We start from the raw sequence: 26,805 nt of genomic DNA on the forward strand, positions 1-26,805 counted from the left end.
TTGGTATGAACCCTTGTCTTATATTTTGTATGTAAAGTGCTTAGTTACTTGTGGCACTCAGTAATACGTTGTTTGTGTAGGGATTAGTTTTTTAGTTTCATAGCAGTAGAGATATTCTAAGGTAGAGAGTTCAGTAATAAAGTTTGCAAATTAACACACACAAAATATTTTATGTACAATTTAAAAGAAACAGTCTGGGGACATCATTTTCAAGAACATAGCAATGGTAAATAAACCTGCAAAAAGAACCTGCTGGGGCCTAGCTGTGTTCTTCCAGCACCCTATTGCTTTTCTGTGCTGCCTTTCCTCTGCTGGCATTTTTCTACTGGTTTTTCTCCACTGGCAGCCCACTTGGTTTCTGTGGAAAGCAGAGAGGAGGGATGGTTCATACCCCTGCATGCAATTTCTTGTTGCACATGGCTACTTGGTGAGTGCTTAGATACAAAAACATCCCCAAAATAAATAAAATGTAGGTGTCATGTAAGGGATATTTAAAGAGTCTCTCCATAAATGTATGAGTGAAAGAAACCATTTTTTCTTGCTTTAGACTGCAGATTTAACTGTCACAAACGTTGTGCTTCTAAAGTACCCAAAGATTGTCTTGGAGAAGTTGTGTTCAATGGAGGTAAGAGCAAACATGTTCTGAAATAGTAAAGAATTATTTGTGTATTAATTTTCAGTGTGACTTGCAATATATTTAAAAGGTGAGATAGAAGTATGTAAATGTTCTTACATACTTGAGTTAACTGAAAGTGCTCTCTATCTGCTGAAGTGAAATATATTAACAACTTTGGTCTCTTTAGCAAAGTTGATAGTGAATTTCCATTGAAAGTATTCAGTCTTGTGGTCCCTAGGAGAGTGTCTCAGGAGCCATAGGATATTGTGCTAGGGTAGGCTGCAAGGCTCTCTGGGTAATTTATGCTGGGTAGCACCACCACCACTGTTTCCCATTTAAGTATTACTAGGTCTGGCAGTAAAGAAATCTAGACCTGAAGTATTTATAGTATTCTGAGAGCGGGGAATGCTTTTCTAGACTCCTGCCTTGCTTATGGCAGCAGTCCAATATGTAATTCTCAGTTTCTCTCCTTAAAAGCATAGAGGGTGGGGAAATGCTAGGCAAGGTGAGTAGACCAGATCCCACAGCTATGCAAAAACATAACCAATCTCAGAGTTCAAATTACAAGAGCAGATTTATTTAAAGCACTGGAAGAAATAGAAAGCTGTTTTAAATATAAGGAAACTTCTATTTGCTATCCAAGGCAATCTTAGTAATTTACAAATTATTTTCAGCTGACATGCAAAACAGCATGGGTCATCCCAGACAATTCATAGAAGGCATTCAAGGGAGAGATGGAGATCATTTAAAAACCTTGCCCTTTCTTTTTAAAAAACCCCTCTGAAGATTCAGTTGGGGGGGGGGGTTAGCTGGCCAGGTAGGTAAGGTATCCACCAACCAAGGGAAGGCAGTTCTACTTGGAATCTTTGAGGTTCATCACATATGCAGATGGAAGGGATAAGAAGTGTGAATGGGCAAATTACCTGATTTTCCTCAACCCCACCCCATGGGGTCAGAATGGGGTAAGCAATCTCACATGCATGTGAGGCAGATGTTTTAGATGTGACTTGTGTGTCCTAACTAAGGACACCAAACCATCAATTTCAGTTGGGTTTCTGCACAGTTCTAAGTGGGATTCAGTGTTGGTGAAGTGTAGAATGTGCAGTGGGGAATATACTATTCCCTCCAAAGTCTTGCTGGCCTGTGCAGGCCAGGGCAGGAAGTGAGGAGGGGGCAGACCTTACCCAGTGTTTTCATTTTACACAGTTTTCCTTCACATTCTATTCTCTCTCCCTGCTCTGCCTAATTTGTTTCAATGATTGGTGTGCTTTTCAACGGGTCCCTCCTCAGGGTACCTGGGCTAACTCCTCCAACTTCTCCCACCCCTCATCCTGATCTGAACCCTCCCCCCCCCAATGTCTCATGATATTAAGGCCCAGTCTAGGATCTCTTTGGAGAATGAAGGGTCTTAGATTCAATGGATCCAAGCCTCTGCTGGATCCTTCAGAAAACCTTACCAGCCGTGGGATCTGGGGATTGGGATCTCCATTAGATACTGAAATTGAGGGAAGAAGATAATATGTTTGGACAGCATATGCTTTCACTGGTGCCTTCAGCATCCCACTGCTTCTCCCCTGTTGCAATAAAACTTGAAAGAATTCTTCTGCTGTAGTCAGTAGAAGACTATTTTCAAGCATATTACAGTGGGTGGGTGCTTGGATTAACCTTTGTATGCTGAGCTGTGACACTCGCCTGCCCGGCTTGAAAAACTCACTAAAATTAGGGTTGAAAATTGACTCCAATGCAAGGCTTTTTTCAAGCCTAATAGTTGGGGGGAGGGCAGGCATGATCTTTCTTTTGGGAGGGAAGGTTAACCCTAATGAATAGCAGGGTGGAAGCTTGAATGTGTGTAAGTGTGGTTGCGATGTGCAGAGCAGTTTCTCAGGTTCTCAGATTTATCCACTGCACAAAAAAGTTGGGCAACGCAATGCCAGAAGTTGATTCTGGAGCCTCACAGTAGCTGCCATTGATGTATTATACCCTTTGCACTCTGATGGAACTGGCTTCCTAGTTTGACACCTCTGTTTTAATTGCTAGCATTACATAACTCCTAATTTCCTCTGTGTAGGGGAGAATTTACGGAATCTTTTCTAAAGCAGAAATGTTGGAGAGCGTGTTTGTGTAAAATTCCTTCTTCATTATTTTGTCTCTGTGCCTGTCTAAAGATACTAGAAAAATCAACCCTGTGTGTGGCAGTTGTGGCTGCCTATCCTTGGCTGCCCTGCTCTGTTTGAAGCAGCAGAAAGCTGGGTTTAACTTGCATTAGTATTGAACCAGGTGTAAAGGGAGTTCTGTTCTCTGATTCCCATCCTGTCCACACCCTTCCCTGGAAAGACATAGTCATGATGTTCTTGCATCAGAGGAGAGGGAGTTGGCTGGCACAGGAGGTGGAAGAACTGTGATGATGCCAACTTTCCACTGATGGAGAATTGCCCTGTGTCAGGAAGTACCTACATAGTATGAAGTGGCCTTAGTAAAACAAAAACATAGCCCAATTGTTTTTACTTTTTCTCCTGTCTTGGTTGTGTTTAATTGAGTATATTTGATTTTGTTACATAGGTACAGAGGGCTGCAACAGATTTCTAATTCATTCCTGACTAAAATTGTGATGTAAATGATTTTTCTAACATGAATAAAATGAATGAATAATAATGAATGAATAATAATATTTTGGAACCTTTTGTTTTTATATGGCATAAGAACCGGCTAGTCCAGGTCAAGATATGGATATGCCAATGGAGGTTGACAGCAGTGAAATGAACAGTGATGGAGGTAGGAGCTTGGATGATACAGAAGAACCCTCTCCCCCAGAAGACAAAATGTTTTTTATGGATCCAGCAGATCTAGATGGGGACAAAGATGAAGAGGCTGTCAAAACTATCAGGTTTGTAAAATCAAAGCATTGCATTGCATGTCTGTGAAGCTCCCTATTAAAGACATTTTTCTGTTGAGAGGAGAATGAATTTTGCTGTTCACGTATTATTATTTATTATTGGTTTTACAAGAGATGCTTTCTCACTCTTCAGCATAAGTGAAAAACAGCAATTAACAGAATTGATTAAATGTGAAAGTATGTAGGCATGAACCTATTGGAAGTAGAATCCCCTGTGAGCGTCAACATGGAAATAAATTACATTATTGAAGAATGCTTAGCTATACTGACTAGTTGATGGAAAATGTTATGCTGACCTAGATTTATAGGGCTACTTTATTCTCCTGACCTTAGGCCAAACTCATTCCAGTCCTAATGCAAGTCAATTGATTGAATGGAGTTACATAAGGAATCAATTTTGCTCCTTGTATGTGTTGCAAGTTAGGTTAAAGGAAATAACTTTTGGCTCATTGGATGTGACCTCTAAAGGGTCATGTGTTTTTACTTGTATATGTACTACTAGAGTAAATTATTTGAATTACCGCTCATACTATTGTTTATAAAAGATGAGATCCAGAGTAGTTTATGGAAATAGAGCAATGGATTTAAAATAGTGTTCAGCCGTGGACTCATTAGGTGGCCTTAAAGAAATTTAAGCCTTAGCTAAACACTGTGAAATAGGAATAATAAAGACAGATTTCACTGGGATGTAGTGAGAATGAAAGTGAGGATTGCAAGACTATTTATCTACCTAAAACTCAATTCATGTTTACTGTGTGCTTCAAATCATTTTCCTCTGTAGCAGGGTGGGGAACCTCATGCCTGGGGGCCAGATGTGGCCCTCTGTGCCTCTCTATCTGGTCCTTGAGACTCTCCCCAGCCACAGCTCCTCTGCCAAGGCCACTCCCCTCTATAGCACTGCTTTGACCCTCCTTGAGTGTTTTTGTGTGGAGGGCGTATGTCCTTAGATTCTGATTATGCTTCCTGCTTGCCTGCATGGAGGATAGAGAAGAGTGGGAGGATGTGTGTAAAAACTAGTCTACCTTACAAAAGTAAAATTCATGTTCACGGCTCTTTCTGTTACCGTCCCCACTTTTGCTTGTGGCCTTGCCTCCCCCCAGCATGTGATTCCCAGAAGGTTGCTTAGAAGGGAATGCAGCCCTCGGACTGAGAAAGGTTCCTCACCCTGAATGTACAAACAGGGCTTGGACTCAGTACATGGCAACTAGAATGCAGGGCCCTGCTTGGTACCATCTTTCTTAGGCTGTGCTTGTCCTCTCCTCCCATGAGAAGATTTCAGAGTGGAAGTGGAGCTGAGTTCCTGTCCTACTGGGCACGATTCAGGATAGCTGCTATAGTACTTATCTCTCCCTTCAAGAAAAATAGGAGCACAGGAAGATGGTTTTAATTTAGGATAGGACTTAATTTAGGATAAGGTTTTTGCTCTTTGTTACTGTCTCTATTGCTGTTGGATGTGTGTATATGTGGAAAGAGGACTGAGTTTATATTCAGGCTTGGTTTGATGAAAGAGATCATCCTAGGACCCCTTGTTTGTTGGTTCATAGGGCAGGTTTGGGCTTTACTGTAACCTGCTGCCCAAGAGTTAATAAGTCTGCCTTGGCATCTTCTATAATGTTGTAAAGGACTTTGACTCCTTATCTAAAACTGTGTCATAGCCCCTTAACATGGTAACGTGTCTTGCCTAATCTGGGTGGGGGAGGGTTAGTGATTTTAAAAACAACTCTCTTGTCATCTGTATGATCATGATGTGCCCTACATAATGTTTTATCTTTAGAAGATTTTTGTTTAAGATGCAAGTAATAGTCAAGAATATTCTACTTGAAGTTTATCCTGAATTATAGCTGTGCTATAGGGTGTGCTGAAATATGTATGATTAGAGACATGCGTTTCTTTTTTCAACAGCCCATCGACAAGCAATAATATTCCATTAATGAGGGTTGTGCAATCAATCAAGCACACAAAGAGGAAGAGCAGTACAATGGTGAAGGAAGGATGGATGGTTCATTACACTAGCCGAGACAACCTGGTCAGTAATTTTACCTCTACTTTTCAGTGTGATATTTACTTTCAGTTATTTTAAGTCTGGCATGGGGAAACTGTGGCCTTCCAGATACTGTTGGGCTCCCAACTCCTTCAAAGCAAGCTAGCGTGACCAATAGCTGAGTTTATGGGAATTGTAGTCCAACATTTAGAGAACCACAAATTCCTCACCTATTTTTTGCTTTAAAAATTGCTTTAAAACTCTCAAGAAAGGAAATGATCTATGCTGCTCTGTTTATGCAAGCAGGGCTTCTTCAGTACTAGCTATGGGAGGAGAAAGAACTCTCTGTACTGGCTGAGCTCTGTCTGCCATTGTAACCAACAGAAGCCTTGTTTGTATGTTGGGTTCAGGATCACAATGGTGTGGTAGGGTCTCCCTTATCCAAGACAAGTTTCCCGAGCCAACTCTGTTGCAGCCTCTGAGGAGCAGCTAGAAAATGGGGTCACAGTATTGTTCTCCCCGTTCCACTGTTTTCCTGCTCAGATCTCTTGAGTCTTAAAGTCTTTGCCTGATGGGGACTTTCCCAAAGTGTTGGGACAGTGATACCTACTGCTGCTGCCCTGGGATAGGAGGTGGTCACAGAAAAAAAAGGGGGGGCACAGGAGGTACTGAGAAACATCTTGGTCCTATGCATTGCTGCACAGGCTTGAGCTTTAGAGTAGGCACTGTTTGAAAAAGCATAGCTGATAGTACCTTTAAAGGTCATCATCAGTACAGGCCATTGAAATTGCTAACATGGATTCTGCTATAGGGTACCAATGTCTGTGTCTTAAAGAGAAACCCTCTCATATTTGTTGCAGAGAAAAAGACATTACTGGAGGCTGGATAGTAAATGTCTTACACTATTTCAGAACGAATCTGGGACAAAGTATTACAAGGTAAGTGATAATATAAATCTCTCTTTTTTTTTACTTATGTCAGTTTCCATCTAAAGTGTTGTTCCCCTAATGTTAATCTGTAGTTGAAATCCTTCACTTACATCCTTTTCTCTACACAATCCTGTATTTGTGTATTAACTGTTGAACCCTAAATATCATAGGTATGTTAAGATTGATATGTTCTTTTAATGAAGGTGCACTGTGTCTCTTGTGTACAGTTCTTTATCTGTTTATTTGTGTGTTACAGTGCCCAGCCATGCATGGATATTTTATGCCCCTTGAAACCAGACTAGTGAATGTTTGAGGGACAGGGGTAACAGAAGTAGAATACTTACTGAAGAAAAGGATAGCATATATGGGAGGAGGCAAAAGATTGAGAGAGCCAAAATTGATCATGTCCTGTGACATAGCTGGGAATAAGAAGGCTTACAAAGCACCTGACAGGCTGCAAAACTGAAAATAAGCAATTATGACTGCTTCCTGAGTGGATGGTGAAAGGTCTTCTCACTTTGGATATGGTGTGGTGATTCTGTAATGATGAACTGGGTCATCGGGCTGCTATAGAAAGATTGATTCTATGGACAATGTAGCACCAGAGATGAAAGGCAATTCTAAACTGTGTCGTGGGAGGAAAATGCCAGTTGGGTCCAGAGCAAAGACAAAACTTTATTAGCGGCCCTTCTTGATTGTAATATTTGTGCAATCCCTAGGAACCTAAAGAGGGACTAAAGCCAAGGCCACTCAGTGCTATCAAAATATTTCTAGTTGAGTTCAGTAGCATACATTTTGTTATTGTTGCATATGCCCTCCACTCCTAGTGTTTAACACCTTTTGTTTCCTTTAGGAGATTCCGCTTTCTGAAATTCTTCAGGTGACTCAGCCGCGGGACTTCTCAAACGTGGTGCAAGGCAGCAACCCACACTGCTTTGAAATAATCACTGACACTATGGTGTACTTTGTTGGCGAGAACAATGGCAGCAATCATCATAATCCTGTTTTGGCTGCTACTGGAGTGGGACTGGATGTAGCGCAGAGCTGGGAGAAAGCTATTCGTCAAGCTTTGATGCCAGTCACGCCTCAGGCTAGCATTTGCACTGCTGCAGGACAAGGGAAAGATCACAGTAAGAGCACAGAAGCACTCTCTTCTTCCTAATGGAGATCTGTGAAGTAATGAGCCCTGGTTCAACAAAATATTTTATGGGTTGCTTATGCCTGCAACATGTCATGGGGCTGACTTTGTATTTGAATCAGACCTTCAGCTGCTACATATTTAGCATTAGTTAGTATGTCAGTGCTGTTCCTCTCGGAGTTGATTCCTGTCTTGCTAATTCTACATATGTAACAATTAAGGGCCTGGTTTTAAAACTGAAACTGTGTGGAATACCATACGAGTAAGCAATGCAACTCTTCCTAGCCCGGTGTTGAAAGCAGGCCACATGCTGCTAGTGTAGCCTTTCCAAAAATTCTTTCCCTTCCTGTGTGAGTTGTAGCCATTGACTAAACTCATCTGAAGTCATGCCATTTATATTCTAACTATAGAGCAAGCAGGACCCTGCTCGTAGAATGCTGACATATAACACAGCTTCAGTGGAGGAACTGAGAAGTCAATTTGGCTTACAGAAAAAAAAAACATGCAGAGAACCGTTGTCCTAGGAGCAGGAGGAACTGTGTACTGATGGCAGGAAGAGAGAGGGTGGTGACGGTGAAGAGGAGGATTAGAATTCTGACAGAAAGATAAATGAGTAGGCAGTGGGCTAAGGAAGGCATGACCTGAGGGGAGGACAGGTGGAATTACAACATGCATGCTTCATAGCCAAGAACAGTGCATTTGTGTGGGGTGGGGGACAGGGAGGGCTTAAATAGAAGGGTGGTGGGGTGAAACAGCTTGGACTGGATTTTTCGTGATTCTCCTTGTATTAAAAATAAGGCTGAGCCATGGCACATTGCAGCTCTGAGCTAGAGGCAAAGAATGGAGAACTTGTGATGAAAAGCAGGACTGGGTTGTCTGACTGTTGAATTAAAGGAGATTCTGGCAATGCCTAATGCCCCCAAAGACTGGTGTTTAGGTTCAGACCTGTGTAACAGTCATGCAATACATTCTGTATGCCTATTTGACTTATACATAAGAAAAACGCATGTGTTTACAAATTCCTTAGTTCCTTCGAGGTGGAGACATAAGGAGAGCAAATGTCTTGAAGGAAGGAGGAACATGGGCAATGTTGATGGCCAGTGACAAAATAGAACTGAAGAAAAATATTCTGTGTTGTTGTGGTAGAGTTCACTGCGAGGGAGATTTTGAAAGCTGTCTGTTAGGGGAACATAAAGAGGTGTTTGGAAATGTGATGCAGAGTGCCAAGGCTACATTTCACATATTAATTGGAATGTCAATAAATGTTTGGCTGCTAGGACATTGGTCTTTCATTGTAATACTGCTTCCACATTAAAAACATGTATATTTTCTCATTGCAGAAGAATTATCTGTCAGCATTTCTGTTTCAAATTGCCAGATCCAAGAAAATGTGGTGAGTCACAAAATGTAAATACTATTGTAGCTGGATTGTTATCAGTTGTCCCCCGATGGCTATTTTATATCAAAATAATTGGAGATAAAGACAAATGAAAAGCTGAAGAACACATTGTTCCCATTAGGCAACCTAGCTTATTTAATACAATGACTTGTCTGAAAAAAAATCTATATATGGTAAAGTTTCTTAACCTTTTTAGTAGTGAGCAATGCAAAAAGAGAAGCCTTGTAAATGATACTTTTTAAGTTTGATCCCTTCCCCCACTTGAGAGCCAGTGTGGCGTAGTGGTTAAGAGTGGTAGACTCATAATCTGGTGAACCGGGTTCAATTCCCCGCTCCTCCACATGCAGCTGCTGTGTGACCTTGGGCCAGTCACACTTCTCTGAAGTCTCAGCCTCACTCACCTCACAGAGTGTTTGTTGTGGGGGAGGAAGGGAAAGGAGATTGTTAGCCGCTTTGAGACTCCTTCGGGTAGTGATAAAGCGGGATATCAAATCCAAACTCTTCTTCTTCTTCTGATATGCAGGAATTGAACTAAATACAATAAAGATTACTGACAAATTTTGAACCTATAATTAAAAACCATTATCAGTTGTTGGATGAGAATTAAGGCTTATTATTATTATTTTAAAAAGACTATTGTTGGGGGCTGCCTTTTTGGTAGTTATTTCCCAAAAGGAGGAATGACTTTGTTCCCCAAGCATGAAATGTGCATCCATGTTCTGATCTAAAACCATACTCCAGTGCCTTCTTATAGTAGGTTATCTGGGGGAAGGGAAACCCCATAGTCTAGGAAAACAAATGCTGCAGTCCTTTGCCCAGTTACTTGAAAGCAAGTCTCATTGAATTTGACAGAACATCTAAATGAATATGTATAGGATTTGTAGTTTTGGTAGAACATTGGTAGGCTAATTGAAATGTTTTGGGACACGGGTGGTGCTGTAGTCTCTTGGGCTTGCCGATTGGAAGGTCGGTGGTTCGAATCCCTGCAATGAGGTGAGCTCCCGTTGCTTTGTCCCAGCTTCTGCCAGCCTAGCAGTTTGAAAACATGCCAGTGCAAGTAGATAAATAGGTACCACTCTGGCGGGAAGATAAATGGCATTTCCATGCACTCTGGCTTCCATCACGGTGTTCCGTTGTTCCAGAAGCGGTTTAGTCATGCTGGCCACATGACCCAGAAAGCTGCCTGTGGATAAATGCCGGTTCCCTCAGCCTGAAGTGAGATGAGCGCCACAGCCCCATAGTCACCTTTGATTGGCGTTAACTGTCCAGGGGTCATTTACCTTACCTTTACCTAATTGAAATGTTTTATTTTATTGGTAGTTTAGGTGATGTGTGGTTTGTACTCTTCTTTCCTAGTCTTTTGTTTATTATATTAGTGATATGCCTGCCAAGTTTGCAGGATAGAGAACCTGTGTTTCTTGTTCGTGATCTCTGGGCATTCACACATGTTGGTTCAGTGCCTGTTCAGAGCTCTTTGGGAAATGTCTCTAGCTAGGCTAGAGTTTTAGGAGGTGTCCTGTCCCCACCTTTCATGTGCCCATATCAAAAGGGCATGGCTTCCACCTTTGTGCTCAGTTTTCTTTCTCACTCATCTCAAGGCTGACTTTTGTTTGTGAGGCAGACAGGTTCTTCTAGTCAAGCACTTCTTAGTGTGAGGTCAGAATGTTCTCTGGAATGTGCCCAGAAATTGTGGAATGTTTTCCTGTGGATCACCTTAGAGCAGGTCTGGTGGTAGCTAAATGAGTTTCACCCAGTGCCAGTGACATAAATGAGGCAGTGATGCCAAATCTGGGGCCCAGCCCTACTCTTGCTCATATTACAAATATGTGTGACAATGTGCTTACTACAAGTACAGTTGTCAGGAATCCATCATTGGTTGCAGCTCCTCTTTTGCATACACAGAATACATCTACAATGTGGCAAATGTTCTTGACTGGCCATGCTAAAGAAACAAAGATCTATGGTTCTGATGGGATTTTCATATAGACTGGCCTTAGCATATGAGCACACATTCATGCTGACAGAAAGGCTGGTTTGTATGCTTTATTGTTACACAGCTGGAGACAGGTTTAAGGAATACAGATTGCACTGCAGTTTGTAAATTTGCAAATAAATTACAAATAAATTTGCAAATGTTAATTTTGTATGCTGTTCTCATCTGTTACACAAGTTACTATACATGGTAAACAATGCTAGCATGAACAGGTTTTAACAGGTGGGAATGGACCTTTTTTACTCCCCTTTTTTGGAGTAATTTTTAATTGGGTTATAAAGAAATACTTTCTTTCCCTTTTTGTGTCCATGAAGTGTAGCTCTTAAAGCTTCTGCCTCTGTCACTGAAGTAATTGAACATAATATTTACCTTCCCCTGCCTGCACCCTCTCTTCCCCTAGGATATCAGTTCCGTATACCAGATCTTTGCTGATGAGGTGCTTGGCTCTGGTCAGTTTGGTGTTGTGTATGGAGGTAAGTTTGACTAAACAATCACTGCAAGTTCAGACTTGTGATATTTGGCTTTGCTTCATGCTAGATCTTCTCTCAGGTTAGGAGAATGTAATTCAATAGTTCCAGTTCAAGAGACAGTTTCTGTCTCTTACGCTTGCCTGGTTTACAACATTAATTCCCATTCAGTTGGTTCTTCTGTTACCTTGCAGAAGTTATGGAATGTTACAGTTGGGTTGCCTTTCTTTTTAATCTAGTGAAAATAAGCCTATATTTTTTGTACCTTTTACTTACACTTAAATCTTTAAGGCAGGTACTCTTTCTGCTTGCTCCATGCAACTATCTTCCAGAGCAGTTATTGTACCCTGACTAATTACAGAATCACCAGTACTGAATAAAGAACTCCAGGTGAGGTCCAGCTAGGCCTCTAAAATAGTAGCAGTGTGGTGTCCTTGTAGCATTTCTTTAGCATTCTTTCTGCCCCTTATGTATATTTTGTGCTTATCTTAAATAAACTGATCGGCTTTTCTCATTAATGTTATATCAAGGCTTTTGTATGTTTTGTTCCATATCAGCTGAAGTGCAATGTGATAGAAGCTAGGGTTGTCCTGTAGGTAGAATCTGGATTCTGATATTCATCCTTTTATTAACTCACTCAGTAATTCTGGACCATTTTATTAACTCAACCTAAATTCCTCAGCTGTGGAATATAAGTAGTAATTTTATTTTATAAGTGAGTGTGGCTAAAACTGAATATAAGCAAGTCTCTTTGCACATTCAAAGCTATAATGTTTGTAATACATGAAGAGTCCCTGAAGGAGCAAGTTTTGAAATTCTGATTTGTTTCAAGCAAACTCTGTTGCCTCTCACTTCTGCACTTTGAGAGCAGAGCTAAACAATGATTTTGTTGAATTAGGCTCTATGCCCATATTAGTAAAGGTGTACCAAAAATATCCCCATGGAAATTAAGGACTGAGAAGAAGCCCACCCCACTAAAATGAAAGTATAATTCTCTCCTTGGACATGCAGGGATTTTGGTCTTAAGGTGAGATTAGATCTTAACCACAGAGATCTAGACAGCAGAGCAATACAGTGGTGCCTCGCAAGACGAAATTAATCCGTTCCGTGAGGCTCTTCGTATAGCGGTTTTTTCGTCTTGCGAAGCAAGCCCATTGACAGCTTAGCGGTTTAGCGGCTTTTAGCGGATCAGCTGATAAGCGGCTTAGGGCTTAGGAAAAGGGGGGGGGGGAGGGAAAAAACCCCGCAGGAACTCGCAAGACATTTTCGTCTTGCGAAGCAAGCCCATAGGGAAATTCATTTTGCGAAGCGCCTCCAAAACGGAAAACCCTTTCGTCTAGCGGGTTTTCCGTCCTGCGAGGCGTTCGTCTTGCGGGGCACCACTGTAATTGCCTTAAGCAGGGAGAAGCACTTTGATATGATGCAAGCTTCAGCACTTCGCATGCTTCATCTGAGATTGTGCTTAGGGTTATACTACTTCCCATCCTCTTTCTCATGTGATAATCATGTAGACTTCACATTTGCATAGGAACCTGAATGCTTCAAGTCCAACAGATGCAGATGCCTTATTCATGCAAACTGTACATTCTTAATATTGTGGTGTACAGATCATGTGGCCAGAGCCCCTATGCAAGCATGAAATCTACCAAGTGAATGTCAGGTGGGGATAAGAGGCAAGCTCTCTCTTCTCAAGGGTATTGGCTGAAAATTTGCAAGTGACAGAGATATTTCCCTCTCTGTTTTTCAGTGTAATATTTAAATACACATTTATCACAAATATCTACCTTCTGTGCAAAAAGTTTGTTTCTGACTCTCCTTGTTGGGTTGGAGATACTAAAGTGTGTACTCTGTGTGTGTTTATGTAGGAAAACATAGGAAGACTGGAAGGGATGTGGCAATTAAAGTCATTGATAAAATGCGGTTCCCCACAAAACAGGAAAGTCAGCTGCGCAATGAAGTGGCCATTTTGCAGGTACAAAGATTATTTGAATCTGTTCTGTTACATCATAGGAATAAGTTTATTGTTGAAATACTGTGAGTAGGTGAGCAATCAGAGGCTTGAATTGTACAGATGCTTGAATCTGCATGTTTCAGAGTTGTGAACATACAGTGTTTCTGTGTGATCATTGTTGACATAGCTGGGTACAATCTCTGTGTAGTCTTGCTTTTGTATATTTTAATATTCCTGCTATAGTAGTTTCTGAGCTGTACAGGAAAACTGTAAAAAGAGCCATAGCTTGTGTTTTGTCTCTACAAATATTGCTAGGGATTGCTTGAGTGCTTTCTAAACAATAAAGCATAGCCAGGACCTAGGCAGATATTTTCTGATTTTCAGTACATAATGGTGGTACATTTTTCATGACAATATTAAATATGCTTCCTAGAATTTGCACCACCCTGGGATTGTAAACCTGGAATGTATGTTTGAAACTCCAGAAAGGGTTTTTGTTGTAATGGAAAAACTTCATGGCGATATGTTGGAGATGATTCTTTCCAGTGAGAAAAGCCGGCTTCCAGAAAGAATCACCAAATTCATGGTCACTCAGGTGAGTCTGCTCTTAATAATGGCTTGTACAGTTCTGTTGTCACACATTCAGGGCAGGCTACAACTATTTAAAATAGACTGTTAAAACAATTTAAATCAAACCACAGGAAACTACTTTTTCATAACATTTCAGAAAAGTATTATATACAAAGTAACCTTGAGTAGGGATCTGGATCTGGATCCCCTAATATTTATTACCGTATGTACCAGGCAGGAATCTTGGTAGACTGAGATTCCTTTTTATTGCTGCTCTCGAAGAAGCACCTTTCACAAACAAGCAGTCAAATAGTGACTCAGGGTTGTATTCAAGATAGTGCTACATTAAAGAGAGTTAGTGTTGAACTTACTCTGTTAACATGTCACTTGGGGGAAAACAGATTCCAAAATGAATAGCTTGTATGTGTATGCTAAAGTTGTAGAGGATAGAAAAATTAAAGGTAGTTTCACAACATGTCTGGTAGTGCAGCCTCTTGCACAACAAGTGAACCTGTTACTTTCGACTCCATGGCATGGTTCAGCTCCTGAACCCTCTGCCTCTAGAATCTCCTGCTGCCTGCACCCTTCTTTGTGGTACCAGTAATGTTCTCTTCCCCAGCTGCTCCTTTTTATTTATTTTTAAAAAATATTTGTTTACCCTAAAGTAGCAGCAGCCCTGGCACCAAAGGTCCTCTTCAGAACCAGGCACTCTGGGTAATGTGACCAGGAAAATGTCTGTCCAACTTCCATGGCTTGCCATGGCAGGGAGGTGGGAGACTTGTCAGTCCACCATGGATTGGAGTTGCACTTGGCTTGTCAAGCAAAGCACTGCCTCCTAGGCTCAGTGGTGGGTGAGTGGGCAGCAGGTTGGGCTGGTGATCTAGCACTGGTTTGTGGGCAGCATTGAGAAATAGACCTCCACTAGTGCAGTGGTCTTTGCACTGGGAACCTAAGAAGCTGCCTTATACAGGAGCAAGACCATTGGTCCATCTAGCTCAGTACTGTGTACATTGATTAGCAGTGGCTCTGTAGGGTTTTAGGCAGAGTTTTTCCTAGTCATGCCTGGAAATGTTGGGGATTGAACCAGGGACCTTCTGCATGCAAGGCAGATGATCTGTCACTGAACTATGGCCCTTCTCAACTAACGATTTGACAGCATTGGCTCCAACCTCAGTCTCATGTGAAGGTGGGCCTTTTCTCCCCCTCCCTAGCCCTAACATATTTCAGAAGAGGGGCTGAGGAGGACTCCTGGTGATCCTTAAACTGAAGGTAATTTCACCTGTCTTTTAGGCAATTCTTGGACACATAATATGTTGCATCTCTTTCTCTCTGATTTTGAAAATACCTTTTTCCTTTTATTTTCTTAGATACTTGTTGCTTTGAGGAATTTACACTTCAAGAATATAGTGCACTGTGATTTAAAGCCTGAAAATGTACTATTAGCATCAGCAGAGCCATTTCCTCAGGTGGGAAAGAATGAAGTATTTTTTTTAATGGTTGTATATTCTGCAGGAGGATATACAGGATAAAATGTTCATTAACTCTGTATTTTATGCCATTTGGGAACAAAGCACCATCTTTTGTACTTTGAATACATCTCATAAAACAATTCTCCGCACACCAGTGTTTGTAGGTCTCTGAGAGAATTGTTACTAAGCCTGAAAGTTAGAACCATTCCATATGATTTACCAAGTGGCCTGGTTGGACACTTCAGGTATAGCGTGTCATTTTTCTAATGAGCAATTCTTGCAAAATTGTATGCTGGCGCACAACTCCCTACCCCCATCTATTTTGTTTTAAAGAGTTGGCTATTACAGTTAATGAATTTTTGATACTGATGTTCAGTTCAAGGTAATTTAATCAAGGGATATTTGTTTTATAGGTGAAGCTGTGCGATTTTGGTTTTGCACGTATTATTGGTGAGAAGTCTTTCCGGAGGTCTGTAGTGGGAACTCCAGCTTATCTCGCCCCAGAGGTGCTTAGAAGTAAGGGCTACAATAGATCTCTGGATATGTGGTCAGTGGGAGTAATCATCTACGTGAGCCTTAGTGGTACATTTCCATTTAATGAGGATGAAGACATAAATGACCAGATTCAAAATGCAGCGTTTATGTATCCACCAAATCCCTGGAAGGAAATATCTAGTGAAGGTAAATATACTCTAGAGGTTTTGGATATAATATCTTGGTTCATAATATTTTCCATGTTTCTATATTTTAGACTATAAGGCATGGCATTTAGTGTGAATGGGACCATGGAATTACAAGAGATTTAGGAGGAAACAAAGTGCTGTTATTCAGGAGTTATTGCAAAACGTTTGACTGTAATAGAAAATATTCATTTATTGCACTTTTATTCCACCTTTCCTTCCAAGTAACTCAAGATAGTGTATAGGCACCTGCCTCAACCCTGTTTTTTATCCCTGCAACAACCTTGTAGGGTTTGTAGACTGACAGATAGCAAGGTCACCCAATGAGATTCATGGCTGGAAAACAGATGTGAATCTGGGTCTTCCAGGTCCTGGTTGAACGCTATCCACTATACTGCAGATGGGTCTCCAGCACAGATGGATAAAAGGCTTTAACTTTTATGTTGGAAACCTTCTGCTTCATGTTATAGGGTCTGGTTTGGAGGGTTGTAAGATTAAAATCTGGAGGTATGTGACGAGGGCCTGCTCGTCATAAGAAAATCAGTCTCACACCAAGATGGATTCAAAAGGCCTAGCCAGCAACAACTGAACTGAACTCTCTCCTAGCTGCTGCGGCCTAGCATTTTATTATTGAACAGTAAAAACTTACAACATTGTATCAACTCAGCAGTAAAAGACAATACCATACATGGAAATCACCCCATCATCAGGCTATGCTATTTAGACCAATCACTGGCTTAGCATGAGGTGTTCACGCGCTGATCATGCCCAGCACAGCCTGCCCTGCCAAAAGGTCAGGCTGCAGTAAATTTCCACCCATGTGCCCATTTTCCACATAGGCACAAACAACCATATTCTTACATGCCCTCTTTTCTTACTTGTTTTATGAGAAGTAAAATTTTTCTTAACAAAACCTAAGCAGAATCATTTGTCTCATTTTCTAAACACTTATATCTTGCAACATAAATTCTTCTTGTCATCCCTGTGGCGGTTTGCGGTTTGTACCACCACGTGGTGCATTGGGCAAACAAAGAGGGTAGGCATTGAATGCAGCAACACAACACAATGAATCCTGCAACAAGCAAAATTACAATTAGCAAAAGTTTTCTTAACCATGCTCTATTAGGTAACCAGGAAGACAACCATTCCTATGGATCAAAACCTTCGGGTGGATTCAAAGGATTATGGGCTATCATTTGTTCCATATAATCAATAGTAGCGGAGATTTTGAAGAGCTACGTCTCTTATTTCTGACATTTCTTTGTTAATTGCTTTTAAAAGGCCTGAGAAATATATGCAGGGCCATTGTCAGTTTTTAAGGTATGGGTTTTCCCATAACAGCAAAACAACGCATCAAATGTTGAATAACATGTCCTTTAAGAGGAGAGGCCCAAATAAAGCCAGAGGCAGTGTCCACAGTGAGATGCACCTTAGAAAATGGAGCCAAAGATGGCGCGTGGGTGACATCCATTTGCCAAATTGCCAGGGGATGCAGACCTCTAGGGTTGACTGCATCATAAGGGATGACTGTGGGTGATTTGGAGCACACAGCGCACTGTGACACAATGTCTCGAGCTTGAGAAATGGGCAACGAAAAAGATTTTGCCAGAACTTTAGCATTTTGATGAAATACAGAATGACTTTCAAATGGATCAGAAAACAATGAAAAAATACCATTCTTCAAACCAGGGTCTGCCCGGGCATTACCTTCTGCCAAATACCCAGGGTGGTCAGTGTGAGATCTAAGATGGGCTACATAAAACTGACAAGTTCTAGCTTGTACCAAGCCCTGCAAAGTGGAGAACAATGTAAACAAATTATCATCAATGGCAGGAGTAATATACGACAGCGGTAGCACATTCAACAAATCATATACGTACTGAGTATCCACAATGAGATTGAAAGGAATATCAGCAAACTGCTGGAATGCTAAAATTACAGCTGCCAATTCAGCACGTTGTGCTGAGGACTGCTCAGTAGTATACAAACTTTTCCATTCCCCCTCCTCTTCCCGCACCCCCCCCCCCGGATCTGGTGGAACAGTGAGGGCGGAGGGTAAGGGCAGGGGGGACAAGGCAGTTCGCAGGACATATCGTAGCCCTGTAAGGAAAGACAAACGAGGGTCTCTAGGGGGATTGTGAATAACTTTTCCCAGGAAATCAGCAAAAGTTATTTGAGTAAAAACGGCTGTCATCATCAAATGCATAAATTCTTCCTGGGAGAAGGGCAGGTACACTGACTGTAAGTCCATTCCAGATTTTGGTGCTCCAATCTTGCGCAAGTTGGTCACATGGTCACCCAGTTCTTTGATGGATTTGACTTGCTCATCCAAGTAGTGGGTCTCAATGAAGTCGCATAAATGGGGGTCATTTTTGTCAGTTGCCAGCTTGTGCAGTTCCAAAAGTGACTGGTTCACATTCTTTTCCAAGTGCAAAGCACACTCCATTGCTGTCAATCCACTCTCCCAGTCAACACGATCTGGTTTTTTGATGTCCTGCAAGAAGATGCAGCCGTCTCTTTGGTTCTGCAACTTCATAAGTTTCTCTGCATGCTCATGCTCCTCGTGGGACTGGTGAAGGAAGTACTTGGCAAAGTTCTTCAGGGCCACATCATCACGGTCAAAATAGCAGGACATGCTAAGATACATGTAGGAGGCGTAGAGCTCCAGGTTGATCTTGCCGGTTGATGGCGGCTTCGCAGTCCTGGAGGTAGTTCTGGCGCACCTGGGAGGGAGACGAAGCCATGGCAGCGCGGCTGTAGGTGGTGCAGCTGGGTCGGGCAGGTGGAGGCGCGGAAGTCGGGTGGGCCCGAGCAGGGGTGGCAGAATCAAAAGCCAGCAACGGAGCAGCGGCACGAAGAGATTCTTGAAGAGGAGTGGTAGAGGGCTGTGCAGAAAGTGAAGAAGGTGGTGGAGGTAGTGGTGGGACAGGAGGAGCCGAAGGAGAGAAATCCGGTGGTTTAGGAGGTACATAAACCGGAGGATTCGGAGAAGGCAACGTGGGATGCAGAGACGAAGGAGGAGCCGAAAGGACAGGTGAGACAGGCAACGAGGCAGCCAGGAGGATATTTGCAGGAGTTAAGCTCGACATAGCTTTGTAGACTTTACACCAGGCATGCAAAACTTTGATATCAATTTGAGGATGGTTCTGGAAAAATTGTCCTATTTTTTCCCAGTCTTTTAAATCCAAAGTGCCATCCTGAGGAAACCAGGGGCAGTGGGTGTCCAAAGCATGAATAAGCGCCTTGAGATCGGTGTCAAGTACAACAAGGTTGTTACTGGTAAGAAGGAACTTAAGGTCATCAAAAAATTTCTTCTGTGCTGCAGAAAGAGATTGCCCCATGATAGTGAGAGTAGTGGAAAAAGAAGAAGCAGTCACCGGGATCCACAAAGGATGGAAAGGAGCGAAAAAAGGGAGCACTCACCGGGATCCAAAGAGAGGATGAGTGGTACCTGAAACCCTAGCTGGGCGTGGTAAGTGCTGAGAGGGCCGCAGCGTCACGAAGTCCGAAATCAGTCGAAGTCCGAAAGAGACTGCCCCACAATGGCAGAAGGAAAGGGAGCACACACCGGGATCCGAAGCGGATGAAAACGTGTGGTGAGCGCTGGACGATGAGAAACAACGTGGAGTCCGAAGTTAGTCACACGGGGCACCAAATGACGAGGGCCTGCTCGTCATAAGAAAATCAGTCTCACACCAAGATGGATTCAAAAGGCCTAGCCAGCAACAACTGAACTGAACTCTCTCCTAGCTGCTGCGGCCTAGCATTTTATTATTGAACAGTAAAAACTTAAAACATCGTATCAACTCAGCAGTAAAAGACAATGCCATACATGGAAATCACCCCATCATCAGGCTATGCTATTTAGACCAATCACTGGCTTAGCATGAGGTGTTCACGCGCTGATCATGCCCAGCACAGCCTGCCCTGCCAGAAGGTCAGGCTGCAGTAAATTTTCACCCATGTGCCCATTTTCCACATAGGCACAAACAACCATATTCCTACAGGTATGGCCCTGTCAGGCATTATATTTAGGGCTTTCCCAATGCCTGCTGTAGAAAGGAAAAGAGCCACCAATTACAATAATGGACCCTGGGAACCCTATGTGAAAACATGCCTGTAGATCAGTGTTTTTCAGTTGGTGTAATGTGTTATTCAGCAATGCACTCCTTTGTACACAGCCCTTTCCAAAGTTGTCTTGCTTCCTCCCATGCCTGCGTTTCCCAGAAAAAAGAACTTTACTTGTGCTTAAAGCTTGCTAATGTCATGTTTAGTTTTCAGCACTGGTGTGTAGGTAATGACAATTTGGAACTTATTATTTGGATCTGTTGCATACCTTTTGCAGCAAATGTACACTTTGAAAAATTGTTTCAATAGTAGGTATCAATTTGTCCTGAAAGCATCCAAACTTAGCATCCTATACATGTTACTCAGAAGTAAATGCTGCTCTGTTCAAAAGTACTTATTCCCAATTTAATGTGTGTAATTTTTCAGCATTATGGTACAATTCAAATTCTCTAAAACAAATAGAAGTCTTATTGTTGACTTCAGATGAATTCCACCCATACGACACAAACTGTTGGTGTAGTACTGTTTACACAAACCCACAAACTTTCCTTTGTCTCTTAATTACTATTTTTTCCTTCAGAATTATTATTGTGGGTGACAGGAAAGACAAAATACTTATTTTGAATACTTTTTTCTCTTCCTTGCTCCTCCAGCTATCGATTTAATAAACAACTTGCTTCAAGTGAAGATGAGAAAACGTTACAGTGTTGACAAATCACTTAGTCACCCGTGGTTACAGGTATAGCTAATGCATACCAGCTTTATTGTGTTATATGTTACCCAGTTCAATTACATGAATCATAATCTGACTCAAGTAGTTGACAGGTCTTGTATAAATGAAATCTTGGAAAGCTTATTTGATTCAGTTTGAGTAAAGCTATCTATTTTTCCTTCCTCTCTTTTTTGGGCATGATGAGAGTTTGTTTAATTTGGTCTGGGTTTAGCAGTAGGCACTAGGTTATTTGAAATAATGGATGTTAAGAGTCAGTTTGGGGATTTAGAATGATGTTTCTGACACTCATTACTTTATAGCTTTGGTTGTTGTATCATACACCCAGCCATCAGTTACTGACTTAGAATGTAACTAGATGTCTGAAACCCACTTTTGCTGAGCCAAAGTATATGACTTGGTGATGGAGACACTACTTGAAAGGAAGAATCAGCTGACAGAAAGAAGGGTTGTCAAACCCTTCCACTGATTTTCCTCTGTAAAAGCTTCCCTGAACCCCTACCATAAGGGCTCTTTTCATTTTGGAATCCAGACTGAAACCCAACTTAAACTGTCTTGAGGGAAAGGTACTTGGAGAGGATCTCCTGTGAGCATCCCATTTCCACGTCTTAATAATTAGCTGGGTTTTTTGTGTGTGTGCAAAAAACACCTCCCTCTAAGCTTGGCTCTAATTAAGTGTAAGGATTGTGAGCATGACTAGAGTGGAGGTCTATTATCTTGACCCTTGCCTCTTCTTTGTGACCCTGGCAGGACTTGTATCATTAAAGGTGAAAGATGTTTGGGCTTACTTTGCTGTTAGGCAGGCATGAAGATAGGCATACTGGGGTCTTGCAAGGGTTAGAATGTAATGTGATTAACTGGCATGAAATCAATGTGTTACATTGGTTTGATGCAGAGGCTGTGGTGGGAGTGAGGAACTTGCCCATCATCAGAACTGAATATTGTTGGGTAACACACTGTGCTTTTAGAAATGAATCACTGCGCTATTAAGATCAACATTGTGTTCAGAAACAACTCATCTAAACTTTTCTTTTTAGGATTATCAAACTTGGCTTGATCTTCGGGAGTTTGAAACTCGCATCGGAGAGCGTTATATTACCCATGAAAGTGATGATGCTCGCTGGGAAGAACATGCGTATGAGCACAATCTTGTATACCCCAAACATTTCATTATGGCCCCCAATCCAGATGATATGGAGGAAGACCCATAATTGTTACCCAGGGAAAGGCACTTAACTTAAACCATTACTGATACTCTGATGGAGCAAGTATTGCTCTTTGCTCTTCAGTCTATAAAGCAGTGAAGGATCTTCCATCAGTTATTGGATGGACTAGATGACTTGGGAAAGGCTCCACATCTCTAGTTACTATGACTATGAATGTGGTCCGGCACTGGGTTAAAAGCCATGAAATATTGTGTTAACATTGCCTTACTGGTACATCGCAGTGATGTTACTGGCCAATGAAGTGCACAGAGACTTGATGTAGTATGTGAAATTTCCAGGGTTTTTGTAGTTTACACAATAACAAAATAATTTTGATGGTTTTCTAGTTCCTACCTACTAAGCCATAGAATACTATTTTCTGGTATTTAGATACATCTGTTATGAAGCTGTAGAGAAACCTGAAATATATACCATGACCAAATAACTACAACACTGCTTGATTTTTAAGCCCCATACAAAACACTGGTAGAATATTTATTTAGCAGGTATGAGTTGGAAAAGCAATAAAAGTAAAGGGAGCCAATAACTTTAAGGCAGATTTGTGGTCCTTCTGCTTAACTAGAGTAGCCTCTTGATGTATGGAAGTGCAGAGCACTAAAAGTACAGTCATACCTTGGGTTGAATATGCTTCATGTTGAGTACGTTCGAGTTGCGCTCTGTGGCAACCCGGAAGTAATGGAGCGTGTTACTTCCGGGTTTCGCCGCTCGCGCATGTGAAGATGCTCAAAATGACGTCATACGCAGAAGCGGCGAAAAGTGACGCGTGCGTGTGCAGACGTGCCGTCGCTAGTTACGTTTGCTTCTGGATGCAAACGGGGCTCCGGAACGGATCCCGTTCGCATTCTGAGGTACCACTGTACTCCATAATCCCACTTAATACAGACAAGGTGTGTTTTCACCTTAACATTTACATTAGGAGAACAGTAAAGCATTATGGTGAATTATCATTGTGTGGCAGTTGTTAGTGTGACCTTGAGGCTTATGGAGGGCTTTCAGCCTTAATTTATCGATAGACTAGGATCCAGAGATGTAATTTGCATATTGCTGCAAAGAAAAAAGTGCTCCACTGGTTGTTTTTGAGCGCAACAGTTCCGTGTGCTAGACATAAACTTTTAAAAGCAATTGGTATCTTCTGCAGTGGGAATTGTTGCACCAGATAGAATAAACTGAAGCTCCTGCTGTGTGTATTGTTCCCTCTCACATATCACATATTTGGCTCCAGCCAATTAGCATCCAGTGCACAACTAAGATCTTCAGTTGTTTAGCGTTCCACTGTGGAAACGTGATTTGTGGTGGGAAGTTTAAGGTAGTAGGTGCATCACAATAGCCTTGTGGTGGTGGGGGGGGCGCATACTTCTGTGCTGTCATTCATTTTGGTCTGGAAGAGACTTGTCTGCTGCAGTTTGGCCCCAAAGAATCTTTCTTGAAAGGAATAACATCTTGAAAGGAATAACAAAGGAATAACATTTCTTGAAAGGAATAACATTTTACTTAATTTCCAATTAATTCTAGTAACTAGAATCCACAGTGTAATATATCCTTAGGATCTCTGGTGTCATGGAAGAAGATGCGGTCATTTATGTTTCCAGGTTGCTCTTTGCTTTCTGCTCTTTGCTTTTCTTCTGCTTTCATTAAACACTGTAGTCTAGCAAAATCACTCTTAGCTGCTGGTGATCAGGGGGTTGTGGCCTTTTGCCTCCCACTTGCTGGGTTTGTCACTCAGAAGTTAAGGGTGGAAAGAGTTTGCCTCCCTCCCTCCTTCCTGTCCCACACAAATTTACTTGCAAGGCACTCTGCTTGATGCAGTTGGCTTCTTCTTAAAAGATCTACTGATGGGAAAAGGATGGGAAGTGCCTTGAAGGAAGGGCTAACACCTGCCACCCCTTTCTTCCTTTCCCTTCCTGCTAGCAGGTCTGCTTACAAAACACTTACATTTAATCCACACAGTTCTCAATTACAGATGAGAATCAATTTGGCAAGCACTCCTAGATTTAATGAGTATGAATGGGTGGTATGTTACAGATAAAAAAGTTAACACAATTATATGAAGTCACTTCCTGGCCACTGTTTCTTCCATCATAGTGTTAATTATTGCTGTCTGAATTATTGCTGTCAGTTTTGTTTTGCATCTGCTTTCTTCTTTCTGATTTCCTGTCCATCTCCTTCCTCAGGTCGGTCTTCAGCATCTTCTCTTCTTCAACTGTCATCAGCTGACTTCTTTTCACTTTGCTTTCTCCCAGCATTTCATGCCCTCCTTTCACTTGCCCTGCATTCTGTGTCATTACAGGACTAGGCTTTACACTTGACATAAAAGTTATTCCTGTGCATGTCTGTGAATTACAACTATGTAAAGAGCAAGAGAGGAACACAGAAGAAGAATCTCAAAAATCTTATCACAATAAGGAAGGTCCAGTGCATACATTCCCTTAAGTTAAACCAAATTTTTTGATCTGGAGAAATGATGGCAGCAGCAGTTCAAGAACAAGGCTATATGAAGATAACCTAAAGCAGTCTCAGAACATTAAAGGCTACTGGACAACCAGTGCAAATGTCACTAAAGTAAATCTAAAATAGAAACCTTGCTTAATTTTTTATTTCATCTCAACCAACTGTTCTATTTATAATAGAGGACTGGCAAACAAATGAACTAACCTGGATCTAGTTATGAAGTTAACATTTTCAGGGAAATGTGGTCTACAATTGAAATAAGCTGTATATAAATGTCAGCAAGAACCAGATGTGCAGTTGAAGCGTTCTGTGAAATTTTCATGGCAACACTTGCTCTGGCCAAGGCATGCTGCTGTAGCTGTTGCAGCAAAAAACTTCAAAGTAAGTTCCAACAGTGTGTGGCCTCATCTCTAGGATATAGCTTCATTTGATCATGACCTTTAACAGCTGTTCATAGGCCAGTTTATTTTCCAAATCTTCTAACAGCAAAAGGATTTGGCCACCTCTCCATCTCTTCCTCTTGACCTTAAATTTATTAGTGTGTTCTGGATACTCTGTGAGCATTCAGCATAATGGAATTTTCTCTGCTATACAATCTCCAATTAGATTGCCACAAGTAGAGGAAAATGTGTTGAATAATGGAGTACACTATGATGGAGCAAGCTTTAGAAGAACCTTGTATAATTATTTAATTTGAAACAAATATTGTTGCTTGTAGTGTTTGGTTGCTTTGTTTCAGTTGCCAGACAAACTTACAGACAAACTCAATTTCAGTGGTAGCATTTCTCTAGTCTAATGTGCAAATTTTAGATGAATGGTGCAATTCACAAACTCCTTATTTCAGTCTAGCAGGAGTGAAGCAGAACAAAGACTGTGTGTCATTGGGGTTACAGATTCATAGTCTTATGAGGCATATGAGTTGGAACGGCAGGATATATGAAATATGGGTGTTTATTCTTCCATTTGTGTGTCTCCCTTGATTTATGTTCAGCTGAATGTGAGCGGCCTCAGCTAAAAAATACTGAGGTAATGTGATGTGAAAATTCTGCCTGTGGCATTTTGATTTATGAAGACTATTTTGCATGTGCAACTCATCACTGGATGTTGTTGTCACTGAATAGAGAACATGCATTTATAAGTTCACTTAGATCCTTAGATTTGAACTTTCATTAGCCCCAGCCACCACGTCCAATGGGCAAGGATAATGGGAGTAGGAGTCTAATAACATATTGAGGACCATGTGTTCACCACCATTTCTAAAAGAGGTTTGTAGTGCACCTATGGGCTGCTTCAAACCAGAATTTTCACTAACTCACTGATGTTTACTGTGACCCACATGAATCACTGGCCTAATTTCAGGCATATTTATTGAACAGATTTTGAGAGTCAGCTATGCACCTGCAGTTCTTCATGTCTTTGCTCTGTATTCAGAATACTTGGACTGAAACTTTTTGTATCTTATTTTGTTATCCCATTACAAACTCCAATGTGACATGGTAATTAATGTATAAAAGTACTGATTATGTAGGAAGAGTTACCTACATGACTGATGCTTTTATTATCGAAGTGAGTGGACAACCAAGAATCTGTTTGATGGCAGGAACTTTGCCAAAGCAGTAACATGTAAATTGGGCCAGTGGGTTGCAAGTAACATGTGGATTCAAAGAACATGCATTTCTACAATCTTGAATTGGAAATTGTTCCAGAGAATAAAATTCTACAAGTGGGGGAGACCCTCTGAAATAATGCAGCTGTTTGGAAATGCAAAGACAAGTTTAATGTGGATGAAGCCTTCTCCAAACCACAGAGTCCAAAATAATGAGCCAGGAACTTTTAGCAGATTATCCTTGTAGTTAAGCTACAAATGTATTCAAAGTAAATATAGAAAATATTCTAGAAAATGTTTCTCACCTATAGAAAAGGTCATTGTAATTTTATTGTCATCAGTTTCTTAACCTTTTCTACTGTAGGCGTGGGAAGCAGTGCTCTCAGTGGGGAGAATCCATAGCAGAGATGAGAATGACTAAGTCTCAAAGACAGTCAAAATGTCATGGATAAGTGAAATGATTGGAAGCCCCTATCATAAATAGTCCAATCATGTTGTAAAATTATTGGAAGCTACTATTCAATTTTTTGAATATACAGCTGGAACTATTCTGTATTTATAGCATGGTATTGAACACTGAAAGTAGCTGTTCAAGCAAAGCACATTTTGTTGTGGCATAACTATTAATCTATTGGAAGTGT

The 26,805-nt window shown here is 41.3% G+C and overlaps 1 protein-coding gene across 3 annotated transcripts in view; it reads left to right on the forward strand.

The window, feature by feature from the left end:
* Nucleotides 1–24,701, forward strand: part of PRKD3 (protein kinase D3) — a 52,528-nt gene extending 27,827 nt beyond the window's left edge. The window contains exons 7-20 of one of the 3 annotated variants that reach the window (XM_081857662.1): nucleotides 548–625; nucleotides 3,317–3,500; nucleotides 5,412–5,535; nucleotides 6,351–6,428; nucleotides 7,273–7,549; nucleotides 8,898–8,950; nucleotides 11,350–11,422; nucleotides 13,282–13,388; nucleotides 13,801–13,962; nucleotides 15,305–15,403; nucleotides 15,820–16,087; nucleotides 20,808–20,893; nucleotides 21,922–22,019; nucleotides 24,282–24,701. In XM_081857662.1, coding sequence (XP_081713788.1) covers nucleotides 548–625; nucleotides 3,317–3,500; nucleotides 5,412–5,535; nucleotides 6,351–6,428; nucleotides 7,273–7,549; nucleotides 8,898–8,950; nucleotides 11,350–11,422; nucleotides 13,282–13,388; nucleotides 13,801–13,962; nucleotides 15,305–15,403; nucleotides 15,820–16,087; nucleotides 20,808–20,893; nucleotides 21,922–22,019; nucleotides 24,282–24,324 — 1,730 coding nt within the window. In that variant the 3' untranslated portion in view covers nucleotides 24,325–24,701. Of the gene's footprint in view, nucleotides 1–547; nucleotides 626–3,316; nucleotides 3,501–5,411; nucleotides 5,536–6,350; nucleotides 6,429–7,272; nucleotides 7,550–8,897; nucleotides 8,951–11,349; nucleotides 11,423–13,281; nucleotides 13,389–13,800; nucleotides 13,963–15,304; nucleotides 15,404–15,819; nucleotides 16,088–20,807; nucleotides 20,894–21,921; nucleotides 22,637–24,281 lie in introns of those variants that run through there. The other 2 variants (XM_081857663.1, XM_081857661.1) reach the window with 2 other exon arrangements.
* The last annotated feature ends 2,104 nt before the right edge of the window (nucleotides 24,702–26,805 follow it).

The sequence above is a fragment of the Podarcis erhardii genome (assembly GCF_964252035.2).
Source record: "Podarcis erhardii genome assembly, chromosome: 3".
Taxonomy (NCBI): domain Eukaryota; kingdom Metazoa; phylum Chordata; class Lepidosauria; order Squamata; family Lacertidae; genus Podarcis; species Podarcis erhardii.